This window comes from Saccostrea cucullata, unplaced genomic scaffold, assembly GCF_032062105.1.
Source record: "Saccostrea cucullata isolate Sc308-1 unplaced genomic scaffold, CSIRO_AGI_Scuc_v1 ctg167, whole genome shotgun sequence".
Taxonomy (NCBI): domain Eukaryota; kingdom Metazoa; phylum Mollusca; class Bivalvia; order Ostreida; family Ostreidae; genus Saccostrea; species Saccostrea cuccullata.
The window spans coordinates 171-20,392 of NW_026939192.1; the positions used below are offsets into that span (position 1 = coordinate 171).

Consider the following 20,222-nt stretch of genomic DNA (forward strand, 5'->3'; position numbering starts at 1 on the left):
GTCTGTTTACCAGCATCCCTCACATCAAAATAAGACTATGGAAGATTCCGCATCAGGTAATCATTCTACAAATGATTTTGAATTCCCAAATCAAAACTTTTCAAGACGAGGCCGAAATCGCGGGAACTGGCGAGGAGGGAGGGGAAGGGGTCAGCGTGGTAGAGGATGGAAGACACGACCAAACTGACAAAGATTTAAACGTATGTTTGAATTTGTACCCGTTTTCTGCTGTGAATAATTTATCAGGAAGTATTTAGACTTTTATTATTTATCGAAACACTAAGTTTATTGTCTATGTTCTAATTATATTTGGAAGAATGTATTATATTTCTTAGTTACCAGAGCATAAAAGTAAGGGGTTTGAAAAGTATTGAACAATTGTAAGTAATTTTGATCAGAGAAAGACACTCACTGAATTTAAAATATCTGCACACAAATTAAGAATTGAAACAGGTACTGGAGGTTTTCTAGAACTCCGAGAAAATTGTATGAACTGCTCACTGAATGAGTAAAAAGATGAAATACTTTTTCTTTTTGATTGTCCAAGGAATGCTTCCAAAATAAAATACGTTCTGAAAGTACAGAAAAACTTAAAGAGACGCTTATTCAATGATATAACACTGTCATATGTATTTCTTTGGCTTTTGAACTGTGAAGACTTATATATCATCTGCATAGTTATTACTTTGTCAAATGCTATGCTCATCAGGTACTACATGTAGTATATGAGTGTCTTTTCTATGATATGTATCACAATGTCATCTAATAGGTTTTATACATTATATATGAGTATATGTATTAATTGCACTAAGCAAGGGTTGTTTTGATATGTCCTGTAACACCGTCTATCGTTGTTTTGTGCTTTTAATCCATACCTATGTGGCGCGAGTATATTCATTTCTTATAAGTAAGATTTTCATCATTATGTTATTATACTTCAACTTGTATGCTACATGGGAATATCGCTCCAAGTAAAAGTGGACTAACTGATGTCCTTTAGAAGCGACTCGTATTTTTAGCTGTTTTTCTTTGTACATGTACATATATATGCTCAATTTTCTAACCATTGTCACAATTTTTTCAACTTTGTGTGTCTAGTCATCATAATATAATAAACAAACTGAACAATCGAGTTGTTTATCTAAGTTACAATGTTTCTTGTCATCATATCACTATATTACTATACAAACTGAACAATGGACTATTTAATTACATGTTAATTGTAATTGTGATTAATATGTGTAAGAGGCCCAAAGTTGGAAATAAATCATATATTATTTAATTCTATATGCATAACTTGCCATAAAAAAATGTTAATGGAATCTTAAGAAAAAATCTTTATAATAAACGCACAGGCACTTGTTTCGGAAATAAATTTTTAACCCATATATAGTATAACACTGAAAACATAAATTTGTCACGTTGACCAGATTTGAAGTCATTTTCTTCCGTTCAGTTAGTCAATACATAATGTGACTATCTGTTTCCTCAACATTACCAGTCTCTGGTCAACTTTGACTAGTGACTGGTCATTTTGTTTATATTTATTGGCGGGAAGAAACAGTAGCGTCGGTCGCCATTTTCATCCCAGGAAAACACTAAGTGATGGTAAGTCATGTTTTGTTGTTTTCTTGTTTTAGACAAATAATTCTATAAAAAAACTTATTCAAAAAATGTTCTACAGAGAAATAATGTTGTAATAAACAAAGTACTCGATATTTTTCCTCAATAATTGTTGTATTTTACATTATTATGATACATGTAGGTTAGGATGTGGGTTGATTGTGTTCAAGCAGATTTTCGCATATTCAATTAATGCAAACAGCTCAAATCGAACTTGGTCTAAAATTCAACGATTATTACATAGGTATTATTCTTTTACAACTCACAGTATGGCATGGACTCTCAACTACCACTGAATGGACAAACAAATCAAAATACAATGCATTGTTACGAATATAGACAAGATGAAAACCACATTAGGTACACGAAGATGTTACCATGAATAGAAGAAATAAGGTAGGATTACACGTACTGATAGCTTATATTTTCAGTATAATGGTGATTTACATAGAACTTGTTATTTTTTAACATTCTATTTTATAAAAGAAAATACAAATCGACTAGTCCCTTATGTACATGTACTAACTCTCCACTTACTATACTGGCCTGCTTCACCAAATATTATTCGTATTATTCCATTTTTTTATTTATAATACCTGTATATGTTAAAGGCATTTGAAATAAAATCACAATGGTTTGTAGTTAACCCATTTCTGACGAAAACAGCCAAACAAGAAGAAAACAGAACTGATGATGATTTCATTCACTTGTGCCATGTTTGCTAAGGTAAACGTAATTTTTTATTAGTCATTTTAATTGTATGTATTAAACGACTAAAGGTACCCGTTATTTTCTTCTTAATACTGCATAAATAGCTACTAGTATTTAACTAAATTTATATCTTGATTTCCTTTCAGTATAAATAAATTTTGTTTTCATATACTTTACTTTTGCCATCAAGCAACTTAAATACGTAAATTAAGTAAATTATAAAGACTATTCTTCATTGCAGGACCTGTGAAAAAGAATTTGTAATGATCAAAGAAGAAAACAACCAGTAAATATATTCCTCTGAGGTAGGAAAACAAAGCAACAACTGAAAGGGTGCAACGAGAGACTGTTTCCTGAAGTTATTTCTTTGATTGATTAGAAATCATTTACAAACAGTAAAACTAATTTGCTTGAAATTTATAAATATCTATATGTGCTATATATGTAGGTGTCTGTCTCTTTTAAATTTTTACAATGTCTTTATCCAAATCTTATGTTTTTTAAGATGATCAGTTTATTATTTGTGTTTATTTGGTGCATGAAATAACCATATTTATGAAATTTTATAATAAATAGTTCAAATTTTAGTTGTATAATTGTTATATTTTGTATCTGAAGGGCATTGATGCGTGATAATCAAAATGATTTGACGCGCATCGTCATCATGATTTCCAATATCGTCAAAATGCCTAGAAATATAACTAATTGACAGTCATTTTGATATGAAATGATAATCACTTTGAATATCGGAATCTATCATTATGACAAGAATACAGTCAAATAAAATCGTTATAGTGTACTCATGGTGACTTTCAATTAGTCAAGGTAGACTATCGAGTTAGTCAGTATAATTTTTCTCGAGTCGTCAAAATGAGCTCAACACATCGTCTAATTGACTAACTGCACCCTCATCTGGAGGACAATCAATCTGATTATTTTTTTAGGTCATGGTGACTAACTTAAATTTTCAGTGAATAATAAAACTAGGGCTGGGTATTGGCCCGAGATTTCGTATTGCGATATATTGCGATATTTTAAAGCGTATTGCGATATGTATTGCAATATTTTCAAGGTAATAAAAATGGCATTTTCGTACTAAATTTACTTTAATTTACATGCAGAATGTACATAACTATGATAAGTAACCAACATGGAAAAGAATCTTGTTGATTTCAGTTAAGTTATGCTCTGAACTGTTCCAACAAAACAACTTCTGACTTACTGTTTGGCTTAATAACACACTTTCATAAGTCCATTTTTATTTTTAATGACAAATTTCCTTAATCTAAGTATAATGCCAATATATCGATATTACAAAATCGTATTGCGATACGATATTCTTTGTCATTGTATTGCAATATATTGAAATATTGATATTATTGCCCAGCCCTAAATAAAACAATATTATTATACTATGATTTAAAACTTTATTTCCGAAACAAGTGTCTCCTCAATATTTCCATTATCATTGTAAGAATATCTCCTTATCACCTGCATGCGGGGCTTATGTCTCCCAGTTGGTTCGGTACCCATGAACGTGGTCTCCTCACGAACTATTTCTAAAACGGGACAAACTATTGACATTCAAGTTGATGAATCAAGGATATAATCAGTCTCGTTTAATATAATCAATTCCATAGTCAATTCAATGATCTTTTAAGCAATTATATATATATTATTATGTCGAATTTTGACTGCGGTATTTTATACCAATTGATAGACATACTGATATGTCTACGGATTGCCTGAACATGACAAAGAGCACACAGCGGGTGTTCCCGGCCGCCAGGGTGTGCTTTCTACTTCCTGTCACCTGTTTGCTTCCGATTTTAATCGTTTCAATGACCTTTCGAAAAATTAAAGTTGGGAGAGATATATGAATTATTTTAACAAAAAGGTTTAAAACACCGAATAGTGATTGATCTCATAAAAACTATAAACAATACAAATCATTAAATGGGCCATAAACAAGGACCTCTAGAATTCAAGGGGTGGGATCAAGTGCCTAGGATGAGTGCACACCCCCTTTTGCTAGGTCGCTCTGTAGAATTTATTCGAAAACCTCCATGAGAAAAAAACCACTTGCTATGGTCTTCAGCTCGACATCGAGATATGTAGACAATTTTCAATTAACAACCAGGCCTAACTTTCATTCATATGTCGACTCGATAAATCCTAGTGAACTTGAAACGAAAGACGCACAGAGTTTCTTACACCTGTTTCACATTTGGATTTTTTACTGACTACAGACGTAAGGGCCAACTAACAACTAATCCTCTTGACAAACGAGATGACTTCAGCTTACCCATGCTTTCCTTATTTATGTAGTAATATTCCGCTAACACTCACATGTGGTGTTTACACCTCCCATCTCATTTAATACTCAAGAGCAAGCTCCGAGTACAACCAATTTTTAAACCAAAGCAGACTACTGACAGATAAGTTGATGTTACAGAGATTCAAAGTAAACATTTCGGAACATTAGTATATCATTGGGTTGTATGTTGACAGACGTGTTTCATTACATACCTATTGAGGGAAACATTTTCGTGAGGAACGTTAAACATCAAATAAACAAACAAGTATTAAGTATACCTACTGTTAGGCCTTTGAAATTATCCGAAATTTAAATAATGGGAAAGTACCTAATCAATACATAAGACTCACGGCAGGCGTGATCGGTCAACAGGGGATGCTTACCTCTCCAAGGCACCCCCCCCCTCGAAATGTCGGGGGTCTGTGTTTTAGACATGTTTACAGATTTGTATTCTTTCAATTTTATGAAATCGAATACTGCTGTTTTATATTATATTCACCTCTGACCACTACTAATATTGAGATTAATCACATGGTATTTGAACAGAGCAGACACTGATTGTCCCCGTGCATATCACGAAGGACCTGCAAAGATAAACTAAGTTTTAAATAACTTTTCAGGGAAAATCAAAATTGAAACGAAATTTTGTATTTTCAAGAAAAAAACTGAAAAATACTCATTCATTGCGCAATTTTTAAAGCTTAATATTTTACTGATAAAAAAAAATAAAACTTCATATTTTACTTTTTTAATTAAAGGAGAGAAGATTTTAAAAACTTTATGAGGTACATTTTGTTATGAAGTTATGACATTACATTTTAGAAATGTGCAATTAATAAACACAGCACAGCCTAAATACACTGAAGAATGAAATTTCTAACCTATATACATGAGTTTACCTTAGTTGTCATTTAATTATTAACTATTGAAAAATCAATATTATACCTTAGAGAACGAGTCTACATGTACATTTTCAGAAATCAAGCCGTAGGTTTTAGGTTTTCCGTGGAAAATAAAACGAAACTAGAAACTTGAGTCACACGGTGCATTACTGCACTGACTGCAGTATTGACGCCGGTGAGTGGTGGCTTATGTTGTTTATATGCTGAAATGTTTTGTATTCCATGTTGTTCATGAATGTGTACAGCACAGAATTCATTCAGGTATTTATAATAAGTTAAAGTAGAATATATATCTGTTTTCACTTACATTGTTGATTGTTGACCGATACAATATTGGGCAATTCATTACTATAGTAAAAAGATGACATTGAATTAAGACTTTAGGCAGTTGATAGTTTGTTAGAGTATTTAAAAGTAAAAGAATAAGATAAGTCAGTTACATACTCTTAAAATTAAAGTTACGTCTTGTAATTCAGACTCCTACCTTCGGAAGTATTCATAAATTATTATGTGGTTGACTTTATTAATGGTTGATCATGAAATCGGTGAGTGCACAGTGAATGCACTTTATTTTAGATATTCTAAATGTTTATAATTACGTCAGGTAGTGTAGATTCAAGTTAATTACGTCAGGTAGTGTAGATTCAAGTTTGTTCAAATCATGACCCCTGGGGGTAGGGCGGGGCCACAATGGCTGATCAAAGTTTTACATAGAAATATATAGGGAAATTCTTTAATATTCTTCTCAAGAATAGCAAAGGCATGAATGATCATATTTATATAGAACCTCTTGTTAGAATTATTTCAAGAATTAAATATATTAAATATATTTATTGTTCGAAATAATTTTTTCTTTATCAAATGACAATACTTGCGATTTTCTTATTCTATATGCAGTTCTCATGAAAAACTTACCATTTTCGTTGAGTACTTCCTGTCGATTGGGAATGTACAAAATGAGTGCTTTTGAAAAGATAAAGGAACAACAAAACTAAAATGCTTCCATAACCGTCTACAATTGATTCACGTGGGACAAAATAATGTGAAATAAAGCACAGGGAAATTAAGAGCTTGTAGAGCTAGAAAGGAAACCTTATTTTTCTCTACTCAGTGGAACCTATTCCCCATTTTCAAAAATGAGTTATCTCCCCTCAAATCGGAACTCTTCTACACTAGCCTAACTTCCGCGGACTACGCAATACGATAATCCAACAAAATAGTGATCAACTTACACGCTGTATTTAAAAATTTTAAAAGAAGGAAACGGTTTGCCTTTTTTTTTTTTAGATAATAAATTATTTTATAAAGGGTCTGTTAGCCCCCCCCTTTCTAGAAAGCTGTACGAATTAGCCAGGCACGTAGCATCGTCTTTAAAAGTGGGGGGGGGGGTAGCCAACGAAATATTTTTTTCTTACCTGGAAAAGTTGACAAGCAAAGAAAAACCTTGCCCAAAGTTGAAAAAGCTACTTATTTCAGTACCAGTTCCTTGGCATACAATGCTACATTTCCCATATATAACTTTACCGTAGTATAAACTGTGTGTGTGTGTGGGGGGGGGGGGGGGGGGGGGGTTGGGGGGGTTGGCAACCTGTCTATCAATGAACATTTTCAATAGAAAAAGTAATACTGGGGAAAAAGTGGGGGTGTGGCTAAGCCCCTTGACCCCCCCCCCCCCCCCCCCCCAGTTCGTAAGGTACAGAGAACGTATATGTAAATGGGTTGAACAGTTGAATATGAACCATAGTTGTGAAAATTAAAAATTATTAGAATTATTAATTGTGAATTCAATAAAATTACGGTACATATATTTTTCCACGGATGTACATGTATGTCAGTTACACGGGGTTACTTGAATCTCTCTCTCTCTCTCTCTCTTTCTCTGATATTGTTTTTTACACACTTTGCAAAAAAGAATAACTTATAAAAATAAATACATGTACTTACACTGAAAGAATTTAAAAAAAATAAAGAACATTGAGAAAAGAATGTTTTCCGTTAATTAACGAGAAATACGCTAGGAAATTATTGTATCAATTTCGTGTTTCTGCTCTCAATTCTCTGATCTAAAACAAAATGTGTATTTTACTCCGGAATATGCATGTACATATGCTTAGATCCTGCCCTAAAACTTTGATTAAATGCAGTTCAGACTTTATACGACATATGTAACACGAATTCAGGTCGATGCTATTTTAATTAGTCTTTCTTCGTTACATGAGCAAATGAGATTAAATTATTCATTTAGAATTCCATTCAAAGTTTTAATACTATACAGTGAATCAATTATTTTACAAATAAAAAATTCTAGAAACACGGTTAATTCAAATGAAATAGGCCTTTAATTGTCACCAAATGTGTTCTTGTAAGTAAAAGTTCTATGTTATGACATACAATCGAGCAAAAACGCAGTTTCTTGGAATCGGTCGCGGAAGACGAACTACTACTGTATATGCAGCAATTTCAGAGGTAAACCTTTAGATGGACATGTCATCAGTCTCCAAAAAAATTCCTAAAGATACAAAGAAAATATGGCTGCAGCAGGCTAGATTAATTCGTAAAAACTTTATAACTAAAAATTTGTTCCGCACATTTTGTAAATAATGATGATCCGTACGTCTGCAGAACATCCACTACCGAAAATTAGCTTTTGTTTTGTGTGTTTGTTTTTTTTTTTTAAATTGGCCTATTCGAATATGTATAAGCATTTTATCAATAATTTGTTTCGTTTTTTTGTTGTTGTTGTTTTTTTTTGTAAAGGGGGGGGGGGGGTGTCACACAGCACCTTATTATAGTACTATACAGATTAATACAAATCCAGAAAGAGACTATGAGTGGGCAATTTAAAAAAAAAATACGAATCAGTTAAGATTTCTTTTTATTCACAAACACAATAATTCCATATGACAGACTGAGGCATTACACCATGAACATGTTTACATCAAGAACGTCCGCGGAAGTGACTTTATTTATAGCGCATGCGTATTAAACACAGTAAAAGAGTTCCCTTCAGGGGAAATAACTCACCTTTTGGGGGAATACTGAGTACATATATCATAGCTTTCTTTCATCCGTAGAAAGTAGAATATTAGACCTAAAAAACCAATTCCTTAGATGAATTTCTTTCTTTTTTAAAATAGTTTAGCCATACAATACAAAGTACACTGTTAAGGTGTTTCAAAAATATCACTAGATTTTACAATCCCTTACTCATACTTAGCTTAAAGATAAGCTTTTGGTAACAGTAACTTTGAACATCAGTATGCAACAGGATGTATATAAATCAAATGGAGAGGGGGTTAACCATGAAATCTACATATAACATTAGAAAATAGGGGGTATTGTCAAAAATGGTTATGCTAAATTAAAGAGGATGGGTGAATAAGGCGGGCAGAATGCCTATAGTGCGACAGATAAGAAGCGAAAATTTTAATCTCAATTGAATCCAAATTTTACTTGATATTTCATCTAATATTAAAGTATACTTTATGTAAAATCTTTACAATTTACAAAAATCTCACAAAGACTGAAAATATTTGCCTAAAAATGCTTACACACACTAAAAAGAACAAAAACGAACATTTTCTCATACTTAAACAAAATTTTTCAATATGGGTGGGTCTTCTCGCCATTTTTTTGAAAGATGATCCTAAAAGTGTGCAATAAAATACACATTTTTTGGTTTTAAAAACATGGAGCGAAGACCCACTATACCTTAAAAGTACAATTTTATGACACAACATTAGCATCTTTCCGAGAAATACTTCAAGTCCATTAAGCCGAGGGTCATACGTATCACAAACATGATTTAATTGCCTAAAATCACCATGAGCGGTGTAGCATAGTGGTTAACGCGTTAGTCTCAAAGCAGTATGCTATTGATACGTCGGATTTTTATTGCTTAGGGTTCGAATCCCACGAATACCATCTAATAATTTTATGAAAGAAAATTTTTTACGAGATTTTTTCTCTCTCAGAAAAGTTTTTTTTCTCATAATTTCAAAAATTTCAATAATTAGAAGTTAATTTAAATAATCAATTCACATATTTAATATGATTTCTTAATATCTGACGCTATAGACATTCTGCCCGTCTTGTTCACCCATCTTCTTACAGGTAAGTAGTACCAGCATTTTAAGAAAAATCAATAATTTATGTGATCTCTATATGAAACAATTATTTCTTAGCCTTCTTCTGACAATACGAATATAAAATCAGAGATTGATTGATTGTATGTTGTTTAACGTCCCTCTCGAGAATTTTTCACTCGTATGGAGACGCCACCACTTGCTGGTGGAGAGCTACAAATTTTGTCCTGTACTCGGCACTCAGGGCCATTCAGCAGTGAGGGATCTTTTTCGTGCCAGCACCTACTGCGACACGGGACCTCGGTTTATAGGTCTCATCCGAAGGACCGGTCTCCACGTCCCACAGTGGGATTCGAACCCGCGACGTAAGGATTGACTCCATACTTCGCGACTCTAGAGCATACGCTCTAACCACTGCGCCACGCTGGATCAGAGAAGTATGAACTATAATCTGATATTTTGTTTTGGTTTTTATAGATTTTGCAAATGAAGTGAAAGAAGTCTCAATGTAAAGAGGTAACTGTTGTTTTATTGTTTATATACGTAAAGAATGTTTTTAAATGAAAAAATAGGTGTTTAACGTGAACATTTCAAAAAATGTGAATGTGGATTTCTCCTTTATTGGAAAGTGTTGTTTATTTGTTTTGTAGAGAATGATCAGAATGTCTTCGAGAGAGGACACCAAAACCTACTCGGTTTCAGAATTAAGACATTTTAAAGGTCTCTCTGTTCATCATATCTTAGAGAGTCCGCTTTGGTCGTACAGTCGCTTTTGTGACACGAGTTCCGATTTCAACAGTACCGAAAAATCCATATTATTCATAGAAATTTTTACAAAAATTATCACTTGTGATGACCCGCTACTGCAGCTCCAAATTAACAAGGTTCTCTCGGAGATCTCGACTGATAACTTTTTCACTCAAACACTTGGGCTTCTGGGTAGAATCGAAGTAACAACAACTGAAATCAATGAGGAATGGCTAGAAATATTAGAGAATTTAGTAAAATTTCTTCAGCAATTATGCAGCAAAATTCCAACAACTGCTTTAGCTTCTTTGGGATTATGTACTTATTTGAATTCCACAATTACACGATTTATATCAAAGAATTGTGATGAAAGATTTAACAGTAGTCTCCTGGCCATAAAAAATGATATTGAAGATATCCAGAAAAGCATTTCCGAAAACTTGATCAAACCCCAACTGGAAAAAAGGAGAGAAAAGCGAGATCAGAGAAAACCACCTAGTGATTTTCGCAAGATACCAATACTACCCACCAGGGATGATATTTTCCATGAACCTTTTTTGAGAAAAAATTTAAAAGAAGGGTTTTATGACAACTTGGATCATTACTTAGATATCCAGTTTAGACTTCTAAGAGAGGACTGCATTGCTCAGTTGAGAAGTGGAATATACGAATACATTGAAGCAAAAACAATAAATGAAAATAGAGAGGTAAGAAGATTGCAAGATGTCAAACTCTACAAAAAAGTGACCGTTGTCTCCAAAGAAAAATCTATAATCGGTCCTCTTTATGTGATCGAGTTAGATTATCAGCATGTCAAGCGCATTAAATGGGAAAGGAGCAAAAGATTGCTTTATGGATCGCTGCTTTGTTTGTCCCCCGACGATTTTGATACACTTTACTTTGCTGTGGTTGAGGATGCCGATTACGAGAAAATAAAAACAGATTGTACTTTTAAAGTGAGCATGAGGAAAGAAAAAGGCCAGCCAGAGATCCCTATGTATTTCCCGATGACCATGGTGGAAAGTTCAGCCTATTTCGAGTCTTACAGACATGTGTTGTCCTCCCTACAGAATATAAAGGAAGAAGATTTACCATTCAGGAGATATATAGTGGAGGGGTGTAAAGACATAAGACCCCCGGCATACGTTGAGGAGGATGAAGAGATTGAGTATGACTTAGGACCAATCATTAATCAAAAGACCATTTTCAAGAGGCACCTCCGTACATGTGATAAAAAAGAATACATATTACTGTCAGATAGATGGCCATCAGCGGAAAAGCTTCATCTCGATGATTCCCAGATTCAAGCATTGAAATGTGCTTTAACCAGAGAATTTGTCATCATACAAGGACCACCTGGTACAGGAAAAACACATGTAGGACTCATAATAGCAAAAGTACTGCTACATAACAAAATACATTGGAGGAGAGAGAGAGAAATTTTTGGATACAGGAAAGGCTATCGAAATGTTCCTGCTCATGTAACAGATGATGCTTCTTCAGCAATGCTGATAGTTTGCTATACAAACCACGCCTTAGATCAGTTTATGGAAGGCATCCTGAATTTTTTAGATCCAGAGAATAAACATGAATGGGAAACAAAACTTGTTCGTGTTGGCTCAAGATGTTCAAATCCTAAAATTGAAGAATTTTCCCTGAAGCACAAAAGACGAGAAAAACATTATCGTTACTTGCAAGTCAATGATAGACAATTTCTAAATCAGCTTCAGGAAACGCGCAAAAAAATTTCTGAAATTAAATGGATGTTAGCAAAATCTGCTCAGAATGTCTTTGGAGAAGAAATTTTAGACCCTTGGGTCGAAGAGGTTAACACTCTTTTGAACAAAAGCAAAAATTTTGAGATGCTGAAATGGTTGAAAATTGATGAAGATTCGTTACGCCAATCTGCATATAAAGATTATGAAAAATATGCAGTTGCCAATGCAATGGAAACAAATGATGTGTTTGATACGGCAAATGAAGATGATGTGGAGAAAATTAATATACATACAGAAGCTGACCTCATCAATGCTGAAAGGCATGTAGAAGACGACGATTTTGATGCTGATATTAACTTTGGGGAAATTGGAGTCAGCATTGACTTAATTATACAAGCCATTTTAGAAAAAGGGGACTTCGACGAGTTGTTCGAAAAACTGCTAAGAGAGCATGGAAGGAAAGCAAAATTGAAGATTGTAAGTGAGGATTTCATGAAACCTGCTGACGTTGAAAAGGCTATTCAGAAACCATGGAAATTGTCGATTACCCAGAGATGGAGCTTGTATAGATACTTTCTTCATAAACTGCGTGAGAGGGCCAAAGATATTCTCAGAGAAGAAGAAATAAGATATGCTGAAATTCACGAAAATTATTTACGTGAGAAACAGAAAATCGATCGTGAAATTCTACTTCAATCAACAATTATTGCTATGACGACCTCCGGAGCGGCAAGATACCACGATGTTCTGAGAGAGGTGGGACCTAAAATAATCATTGTCGAGGAAGCAGCAGAGGTTTTAGAAGCACACATTATAACCACACTGAATTCGAACTGTGAACATCTTATTTTGATCGGCGATCACAAACAATTGGAACCCAAACCTGCTGTGTTTCATCTAGCCGAAAAATATAATTTGGCCTTATCGATGTTTGAAAGAATGATAAATTTAGGCTTGCCATATGTTTGCCTTGAACGACAACATCGAATGCGACCACAAATCTCACAATTGGTACGTCCTGTTTATGCAAAACTTGTAGACAACGAAAATGTCTTTGAGTACGAACATGTCATGGGCATTGAAAAAAATGTTTACTTTGTAACACATACCAAAGAGGAATCCACGAAAGAAGAGTCTCAAAGCTATTGGAATGATCACGAAGCTCTCTATATTCAACGCCTGACTCGTTATCTTCTAAAACAGGGATATACAAAACAGCAACTTACTATCCTCACACCATATTCAGGCCAAATGTTTCTAATACGAGATTATATGCCAAGAAGAGAATTTGATGGGATACAAATTTCAATTCTGGATAACTATCAGGGGGAGGAAAATGACATTATTCTGTTGTCTCTAGTTAGAAGTAACAATGAAGGCAGAATTGGCTTTCTTAACAGAGAAAACCGTGTATGTGTAGCATTATCCAGAGCAAAAATTGGTCTCTATGTCATTGGAAACTTTGACATTATACGCAAGTTTTCTTACAGATGCAAGTTATGGGGAAAAGCTATTAAAAGGATGGAACAGGATGGTGCGTTTGGGAAAGGACTTCCACTTTTCTGTCGGATTCACCAGTCAACTCGCATACATGCTGTACTCCCTTCAGATTTTGACAAGGCTCCCGAAGGAGGATGTTCTCTTCAGTGTGATATTAGAAGAAATTGTGGACATGCATGTGATCTGTATTGTCATCCGAGAGATCCCGAGCACAAGGATATTGAATGCAGAAAAATGTGCCCAGAAGTCTGTATACGTGACCATAAGTGTAAGAAACGGTGTCATTTCCCCACAGATTGCATGTGCAATGTAAAAATGATAAAAACATTACCTTGTAAGCATGATCTAGCTCTGCCCTGCCATGTGGATCCAGAAACAATCAAATGTGAAGAACAAGTACACAAGGAACTACCTTGTGGACACAGTGCTGAAATGCCGTGTTATAAAGATCCTGCTTCATATGTCTGTGAAGTTTTGGTAGAAAGAGAGTTGGATTGTGGTCATTTAAAAACACTACCTTGTCATAAGGACTATAAATTATACAAATGTAAGGAGATTGTTCAGAAAAAACTTCCTTGTGAGCATGAAGCAGAAATGCTCTGTTGGGAAAGTCCAATCAGATATAAATGCAAAAAAATTGTCCACAGGACATTAAGTTGCAATCATGAAAAGGATCTTGAGTGTTTTATTGATGTTCAATTCTACAAGTGCCAGGAAAAGGTCATCAAACAATTACCATGTGGCCATGAATGTGAATTTGAGTGTTTTCAGAGTAAATACATGTTTGGGATACAATGTAATGAAGACGTCACAGAAAAAAGAACTATTAGTTTCACATCGAAAACACCTAGTCTTTATCGTTACTTGTCTCTCAGTAGGCTAACAGAAAAGAGCTGTGATCATATGTATACCAGAAAATGTTATGAATCAGCAAGAGACTATCAAAAAAATAATCCGTGCAAAGAAATAATTAAGAAAACATTGAAATGTGGGCATGATATTGAAATTGCTTGTCATTTACGAGAGGATGCTGTCAAATGCAAAGCGAGTGTAATGACAGATTTTGAATGCAATCATGAAAATGTCGAAGTTTCATGCCATTTGAAACCTGAAGCAGAGTGTCAAGCGAAGTGTGGAAAGGTGTGCAAGTTTGGTCATGTTTGTCAGAAAAAATGTCATTTTCCAAATCCCTGCATTTGCAAAATTAAAATGCAAAAGCAAAAGGATTGTGGTCATATGCTTCTTGTAGAATGTCGCGAGGACATTTCAACGATAGCTTGTGATAAACCAGTAGAGAAAAAATTACCATGCGGTCATTCCAAAATTCTTCCTTGCAAAATAGATATAAACAATGATGATGTTAAGTGCAAAGAAAAGATTGTGAAACTTCTAAGATGTAAGCACTCTCTACTATTATCTTGCCATGTCGATCCTGATGATCCAAGCATAAAATGCTTAACAAAAGTAGAGAAGGACATACCTTTTTGTGGACACAAAATTCTTATCGAGTGTTTTAAAAATCCTGATGCAGAAAACTGCCAGAAAAAGGTGCAACTTGTACGACTGGACTGTGGGCATGATACAGAAACTTATTGCTATTTTAAAAAGCAGTTAATTTCTGAATTAAAAAAATATTCAGATTTACCTTCATGCAAAACTCTTGTTGCTAAAGAGCTGCCTTGCGGTCATATATTGAATGTACCTTGCTCAGAGCAGCACACAAATAATGTAAAGTGCAAGGAACCATGCAAATATGTCCTTCTGTGTGGTCACATATGCAAGGGTTCCTGCTCAGAATGCAACATTAACTTTCAACACAGAGAATGTCAAAAAATATGTAATAAAGTGCTCATCTGTGGCCATCAATGCAAAAGCAGTACTTGTGGAAGCTGTGGTTCTTGCTCCAATACCTGTAGCTTTAGATGTTCTCACTTTCGCTGTAGTCATCCCTGTAACAAAGCATGTGAGATGTGCACCAAACCTTGCGACTGGGCATGCCCTCATTATAAATGCTCGAAACTCTGTTTTGATGTATGCGACCGTCCAAAATGCAATGAGAGATGTTCTAAAAAATTAAAATGTGGTCATCAGTGCATTGGATTTTGTGGAGACCCATGCCCAAAACTATGTAAGAAATGCAACCACAAGGAAATCCAGATGTTATCGAAAGATGGATCCAGTCTTTTTGTTGAACTTCAAGATTGCGGACATCCATTCAATTCCAAATCTATTGATGCATACATGGAACATGCTGCAGATGTTTTTTATATAAAACGATGTCCAAAGTGTTCAAAAGTAATCACGTGGCATCCACGTTACCAGGCAGAACTCAAAAAACAGAGTTTGACCTTTAACGAGATTAGGAATACAATCGATACAGTGTCAGAGAGATTAAAGGTCTTTTCATTTCCCATCCTTTTTGGCGATTCTGAAAATTGTTTTGAGTATATTACAAAGTTCGGAACATTTGTGGCTGCAAATGAACAGTCTTTACAACAAATGGATGATATGTTGCTGACATCTGCAAAACATTATTTGCATTCCATGAAGCAATTGCTACAGAAGAAAGAATCAGGAAATCAGACATACCACAGTATTTATACAAAACTACGAGTTATTAGAGCCTGGTGGAAGGTGTTTGTTGTTATACAATACAACACATTTTCACAAAAGATTTTATTGGATCAGGAGGCAAGAGTCACCGAAAATGAACATTCATATTCTGATGATTCTGATGTTGATGAAACAGGAAAAGATTACTCCAGCAAGCAGGATGGTGCTGATAAGGATCAGAAAGGATCATCTAAAAGGCAGTCTAAATATGAAAAATTTCAAGACTTCAAGCGAAACATAGACCTCTTGCAGGAGTCTTTTATCAAATCGGAAAATGACCTCGATTACTGGGCAAAGTACGTAGAAGAAAGAATGGAATATTTCACACCTTTCCTGGATAAGATAGGAAATGCATGGATTCAAACAGCCGATAAATCTCCTAAGCTGATCGCTGTACTTGAAATCCATGCCGAAAAATGGAAAATATGTGCAAATGGTCAGTATTTACTAGTTCTTCTTTTATAAAATCAAAAGCTTTGTAAAGTTTCTTTTGGCATTATTTTGTCAATCCTCTGCCTCGATACACCATTATATCTCTAAACAAGTATGTGTTAGTTTTATCTATTACTTTTTATCTCAAATTATATAATCCACATCATCAGATAAGAAAATTAATAAAAATACACGTAGAAGACGTTACTTTACACGCAAAGGGGTAGGGTGGCTTGTTGGACATTTCATTTCAAATATATTATTTATTACACCTTATTTAAAGTTTCATGTATACCAATGGAAAAATCGGGGAAAACGCAAAAATAAATTTACATAGAATTTACATTTTAAGAGAGAAAAGTAGGCCAACAAGCCTCGGTGTTGAGTATCTTGGAGAGGAAAAATGTAGATGTTCCTTTTCACAATACCTGTGGGTAGTTGGAGAATTTTCTTGTGACCATTTGATTTTCTTTACGGAAATATGAACCGTTGATTTCATTTTCATCAAAATTTGAAGAAGAGTCTCTAAAGAATATTTTTTTATGAATGATTATATGAATAATTTTAAATCATAATTAAAAATTATTTCATTATTTGAGAATATATATGGTTCCTATTTGTGTAAGAATGATCTAGCTTAAGAGAGAAATAAAAATCATGTTTTTTTGCACTTTTAGGTCACCCCTTCAGCTTTTTGAAGGAAATCAGTGATTGTGTACTTTGCCTTGGATTCGACAGACTGTCCTTGCAGCCTTTTCAAATTCCGCAGGAAACAGATAAACCAGGACAAAACAAAAATTATAACGAGCAAGGTGCTAGGCCGAAAACCCGAGGGAAACAGGTTGAAAATGACAAACAAGTATGGGAAAATAATATGTCTGGAAATGAAAGACAATTTCAGAAAGAATTTCCCACGGCTATCAACAATGATAATGATAGAAAAAGCCGGAGAAGAGACAGGCGAAAGGAAAAGAAACCTGCAACAAATCAAACGAATGAATGTCCCATACCGATAATTTTCGGAAACCAAAGACGAGGAAACCAAACACGTCAATATAATGAATTCAGGTCTGATCAAGGCCGTGGTAATAGTCAAGACAATTTTAATTTGATTACCCGTGGCAATGAGTTCCCATCTTTGGAAAACAAAAGAAATATGGAATCCAATCAGTCGGCTATAGATAGCTTATCATGGAGAAGTGGAAACGAGCCTTGGCAACATAGACCAAGAGAAAGGGGATGGCGAGGAAGAGGAAGTGAGTATGGACAGCAGGATAACCGGGGACAAGGAGGATGGGGAAGAGGGAGAGAACACGAGCAACAGGACCACAGGGGAGGATGGAGAGGAGGATGGGGACGAGGGGGTGAACACGAACAACAGGACCAAAGGGGAGGATGGAGAGGACAACAGGAGAGATCGTGAACAACAGGAAAAGGGGAGGATGGAGAGAGGTGGGGAAGAGGAAGACGTTAATAATCTTTTAGTCTTCAACTGTTACTTCTATTAAGTATTACTGCACGGTGTATAGATACTTATAATTTTATCACATGTTAAGCTTTTTGTGTCTCCTTGAATACACTGAAACCTTATTTGAATAAGTTTTCAAAAATATAATTATTGAAGTACATGTATATGCTTTACTAAAACTTCATGCTATTACAATCTGTGTTTTTTAAAAATATTTATGTTTTCATGTATATGTTAATTGCAAACATCTAATGATGCATTTGATCATGATACTTATAATTTTATCACATGTTAAGCTTTGTGTGTCTCCTTCTCTTTGTATCAAATGTTATAAAATTCGTAATTTTTACATGAATAATAATATTTTTGAAGGCAATTTTAATTTGTACATTAATTGATTTATCATATAAAATTTATTCACAGATTTAAAGCTCAATACAAATTGTATTTCAAAATTTTGATGTTTTCATGTATATGACACAAAAAAAAACATCTTAATGATGTATATATATTTTCAGACATTTGAATTTCAATATAATTTGTTTCTTTTTACACGTTTTGATTGGATAAAAGATTTTATCCATTTTGTATAACATAACTTGCCTACATAAAATTCGTCAAAAAAATTCTTGTATGCTTGACGTTATTTTTAAAATTTAATCAATTTTGATTTTTACATTAATTGATTTTTCATATAAAATTCATTCACAGATTTAAAGCTCAATACAAATTGTATTTTAAAATTCTGATTTTAAGGACAGATGATACAAACAAACAATGCATGCCTGGATTGGTTTATATATTTTTTGACTTAATTTCATTGCAAATGATGCAAATAATAAATTATTTCTAGAATATAAAGAAAATGTAATCCTTCTGTGATGCTCAAAATTCCACCCATCTGAAACCATCCTTATTATTCTATACAAATATTTTTCACTTCAAATTCCAATTTTGTGAAACTTTGAATAAAAAAATAAAAACTACGCGGTGAAAGTTATTAATTTTATTCATTAAAACATGACCCAAGTTGTTATTTTCAAAATTTTTGACAAAAGTTTGTATCATCTGTCCTTAAAAAGCAGATAAAATTGCAGTTCTTGCAGTGGTCACTTCATATTCAGCATATGTACATCATCTTCTCGAAACTTATAATTCTTAAATTATATAATTTTAAAATTAAATTATAAAATTGTATACCAAAAATCATGCTTGAAATGAAGCATGCACTGATCAATTCATCTAGATGTAAATTTCTTAAAAATTAGGACTTGGTCACACCTTACGGAACAGAGCTATAACGGATTTGTATCATTTTCAGTCCATTCTTCTTCGTTCGCATGCGTTTCCAATCCGTTTTCTCGATGAATATGTTCTGTGAAAAACGTTTTATCCAGTGGAAGGTTTTACGATGTTCAAAACTTGGAATGGACACAAACGGACCAAGATTTCCGGTACGGTACATCCGTTCAAAGTATAATGGGTATCCGTTTGCTTGCGGTTCGTATGAAACCTTACGTTCAATGTCCGTATAAGTCACAACTTGACAATATTACCGTAATATAACGAATTAATCAGACTGCTGTCCAAAACTCAATCTTTACATCACAGGCACCTGAATTTTTATCAAAAAGTCGCTAAATTAGCCAAATATCGAAAAATTTTACATGTAGAATTTTTCGATATTTGACTAATTTAGCGACTTATTGATAAAAATGCAGGTGCCTTTGTTTACATGAGCGGAGAAGTCCGTTAGTTGACCAATGCTTGTATGGTATATCCCAGAATCGTTTAATTTTTTTGTGCGTTTATAGTTACCAAAGCCTTAAATGGCGGTAAAAGACCATTTTCAGCAGCCGAGTGTGAGCGAATAACCAGTAACGAAATGCGTTTTGTTTCCGTGCGTTTCTTCGTGTAATTGACATCCGTTAGTACTATCCTGTAAGGTGTGACTTAACCCTTAAGATTTGAAATTAAAAATTATTGCACTTGTATCTAAATTTGGTGTAAAGGTTGATGTTTGAATAAAAATTACATAATATGAATTTTTTGTGTAAAGATTATTATATCTAAAAAATAATATATATATGTACTAGTATTAACAAA

At 34.0% G+C, this 20,222-nt stretch overlaps 1 protein-coding gene and 1 long non-coding RNA gene across 2 annotated transcripts; both read left to right on the top strand.

The window, feature by feature from the left end:
* Window positions 1–1,824: 1,824 nt before the first annotated feature.
* LOC134252530 (uncharacterized) lies at window positions 1,825–2,741 on the top strand. Its single transcript, XR_009988979.1, has 3 exons — window positions 1,825–2,019; window positions 2,266–2,349; window positions 2,576–2,741. It is a non-coding gene; the product is annotated as an uncharacterized LOC134252530 (long non-coding RNA).
* A 2,996-nt stretch (window positions 2,742–5,737) lies between these two features.
* On the top strand, window positions 5,738–18,071 carry LOC134252514 (NFX1-type zinc finger-containing protein 1-like). The gene is made up of 4 exons (XM_062735009.1): window positions 5,738–5,814; window positions 10,116–10,154; window positions 10,289–16,652; window positions 17,326–18,071. Exons 3-4 carry the CDS (start codon window positions 10,292–10,294, stop codon window positions 18,069–18,071), a joined length of 7,107 nt encoding a protein of 2,368 aa, XP_062590993.1. The 5' UTR covers window positions 5,738–5,814; window positions 10,116–10,154; window positions 10,289–10,291.
* Window positions 18,072–20,222: the final 2,151 nt, after the last annotated feature.

Excerpts from the sequence above, each read along its gene's own strand:
- LOC134252514 (XM_062735009.1), top strand. The coding sequence starts at position 10,292 with ATGATCAGAATGTCTTCGAGAGAGGACACCAAAACCTACTCGGTTTCA. Across the intron at positions 16,653-17,325 it reads ATGGAAAATATGTGCAAATG|GTCACCCCTTCAGCTTTTTG; the intron begins GTCAGTATTTAC and ends TTGCACTTTTAG.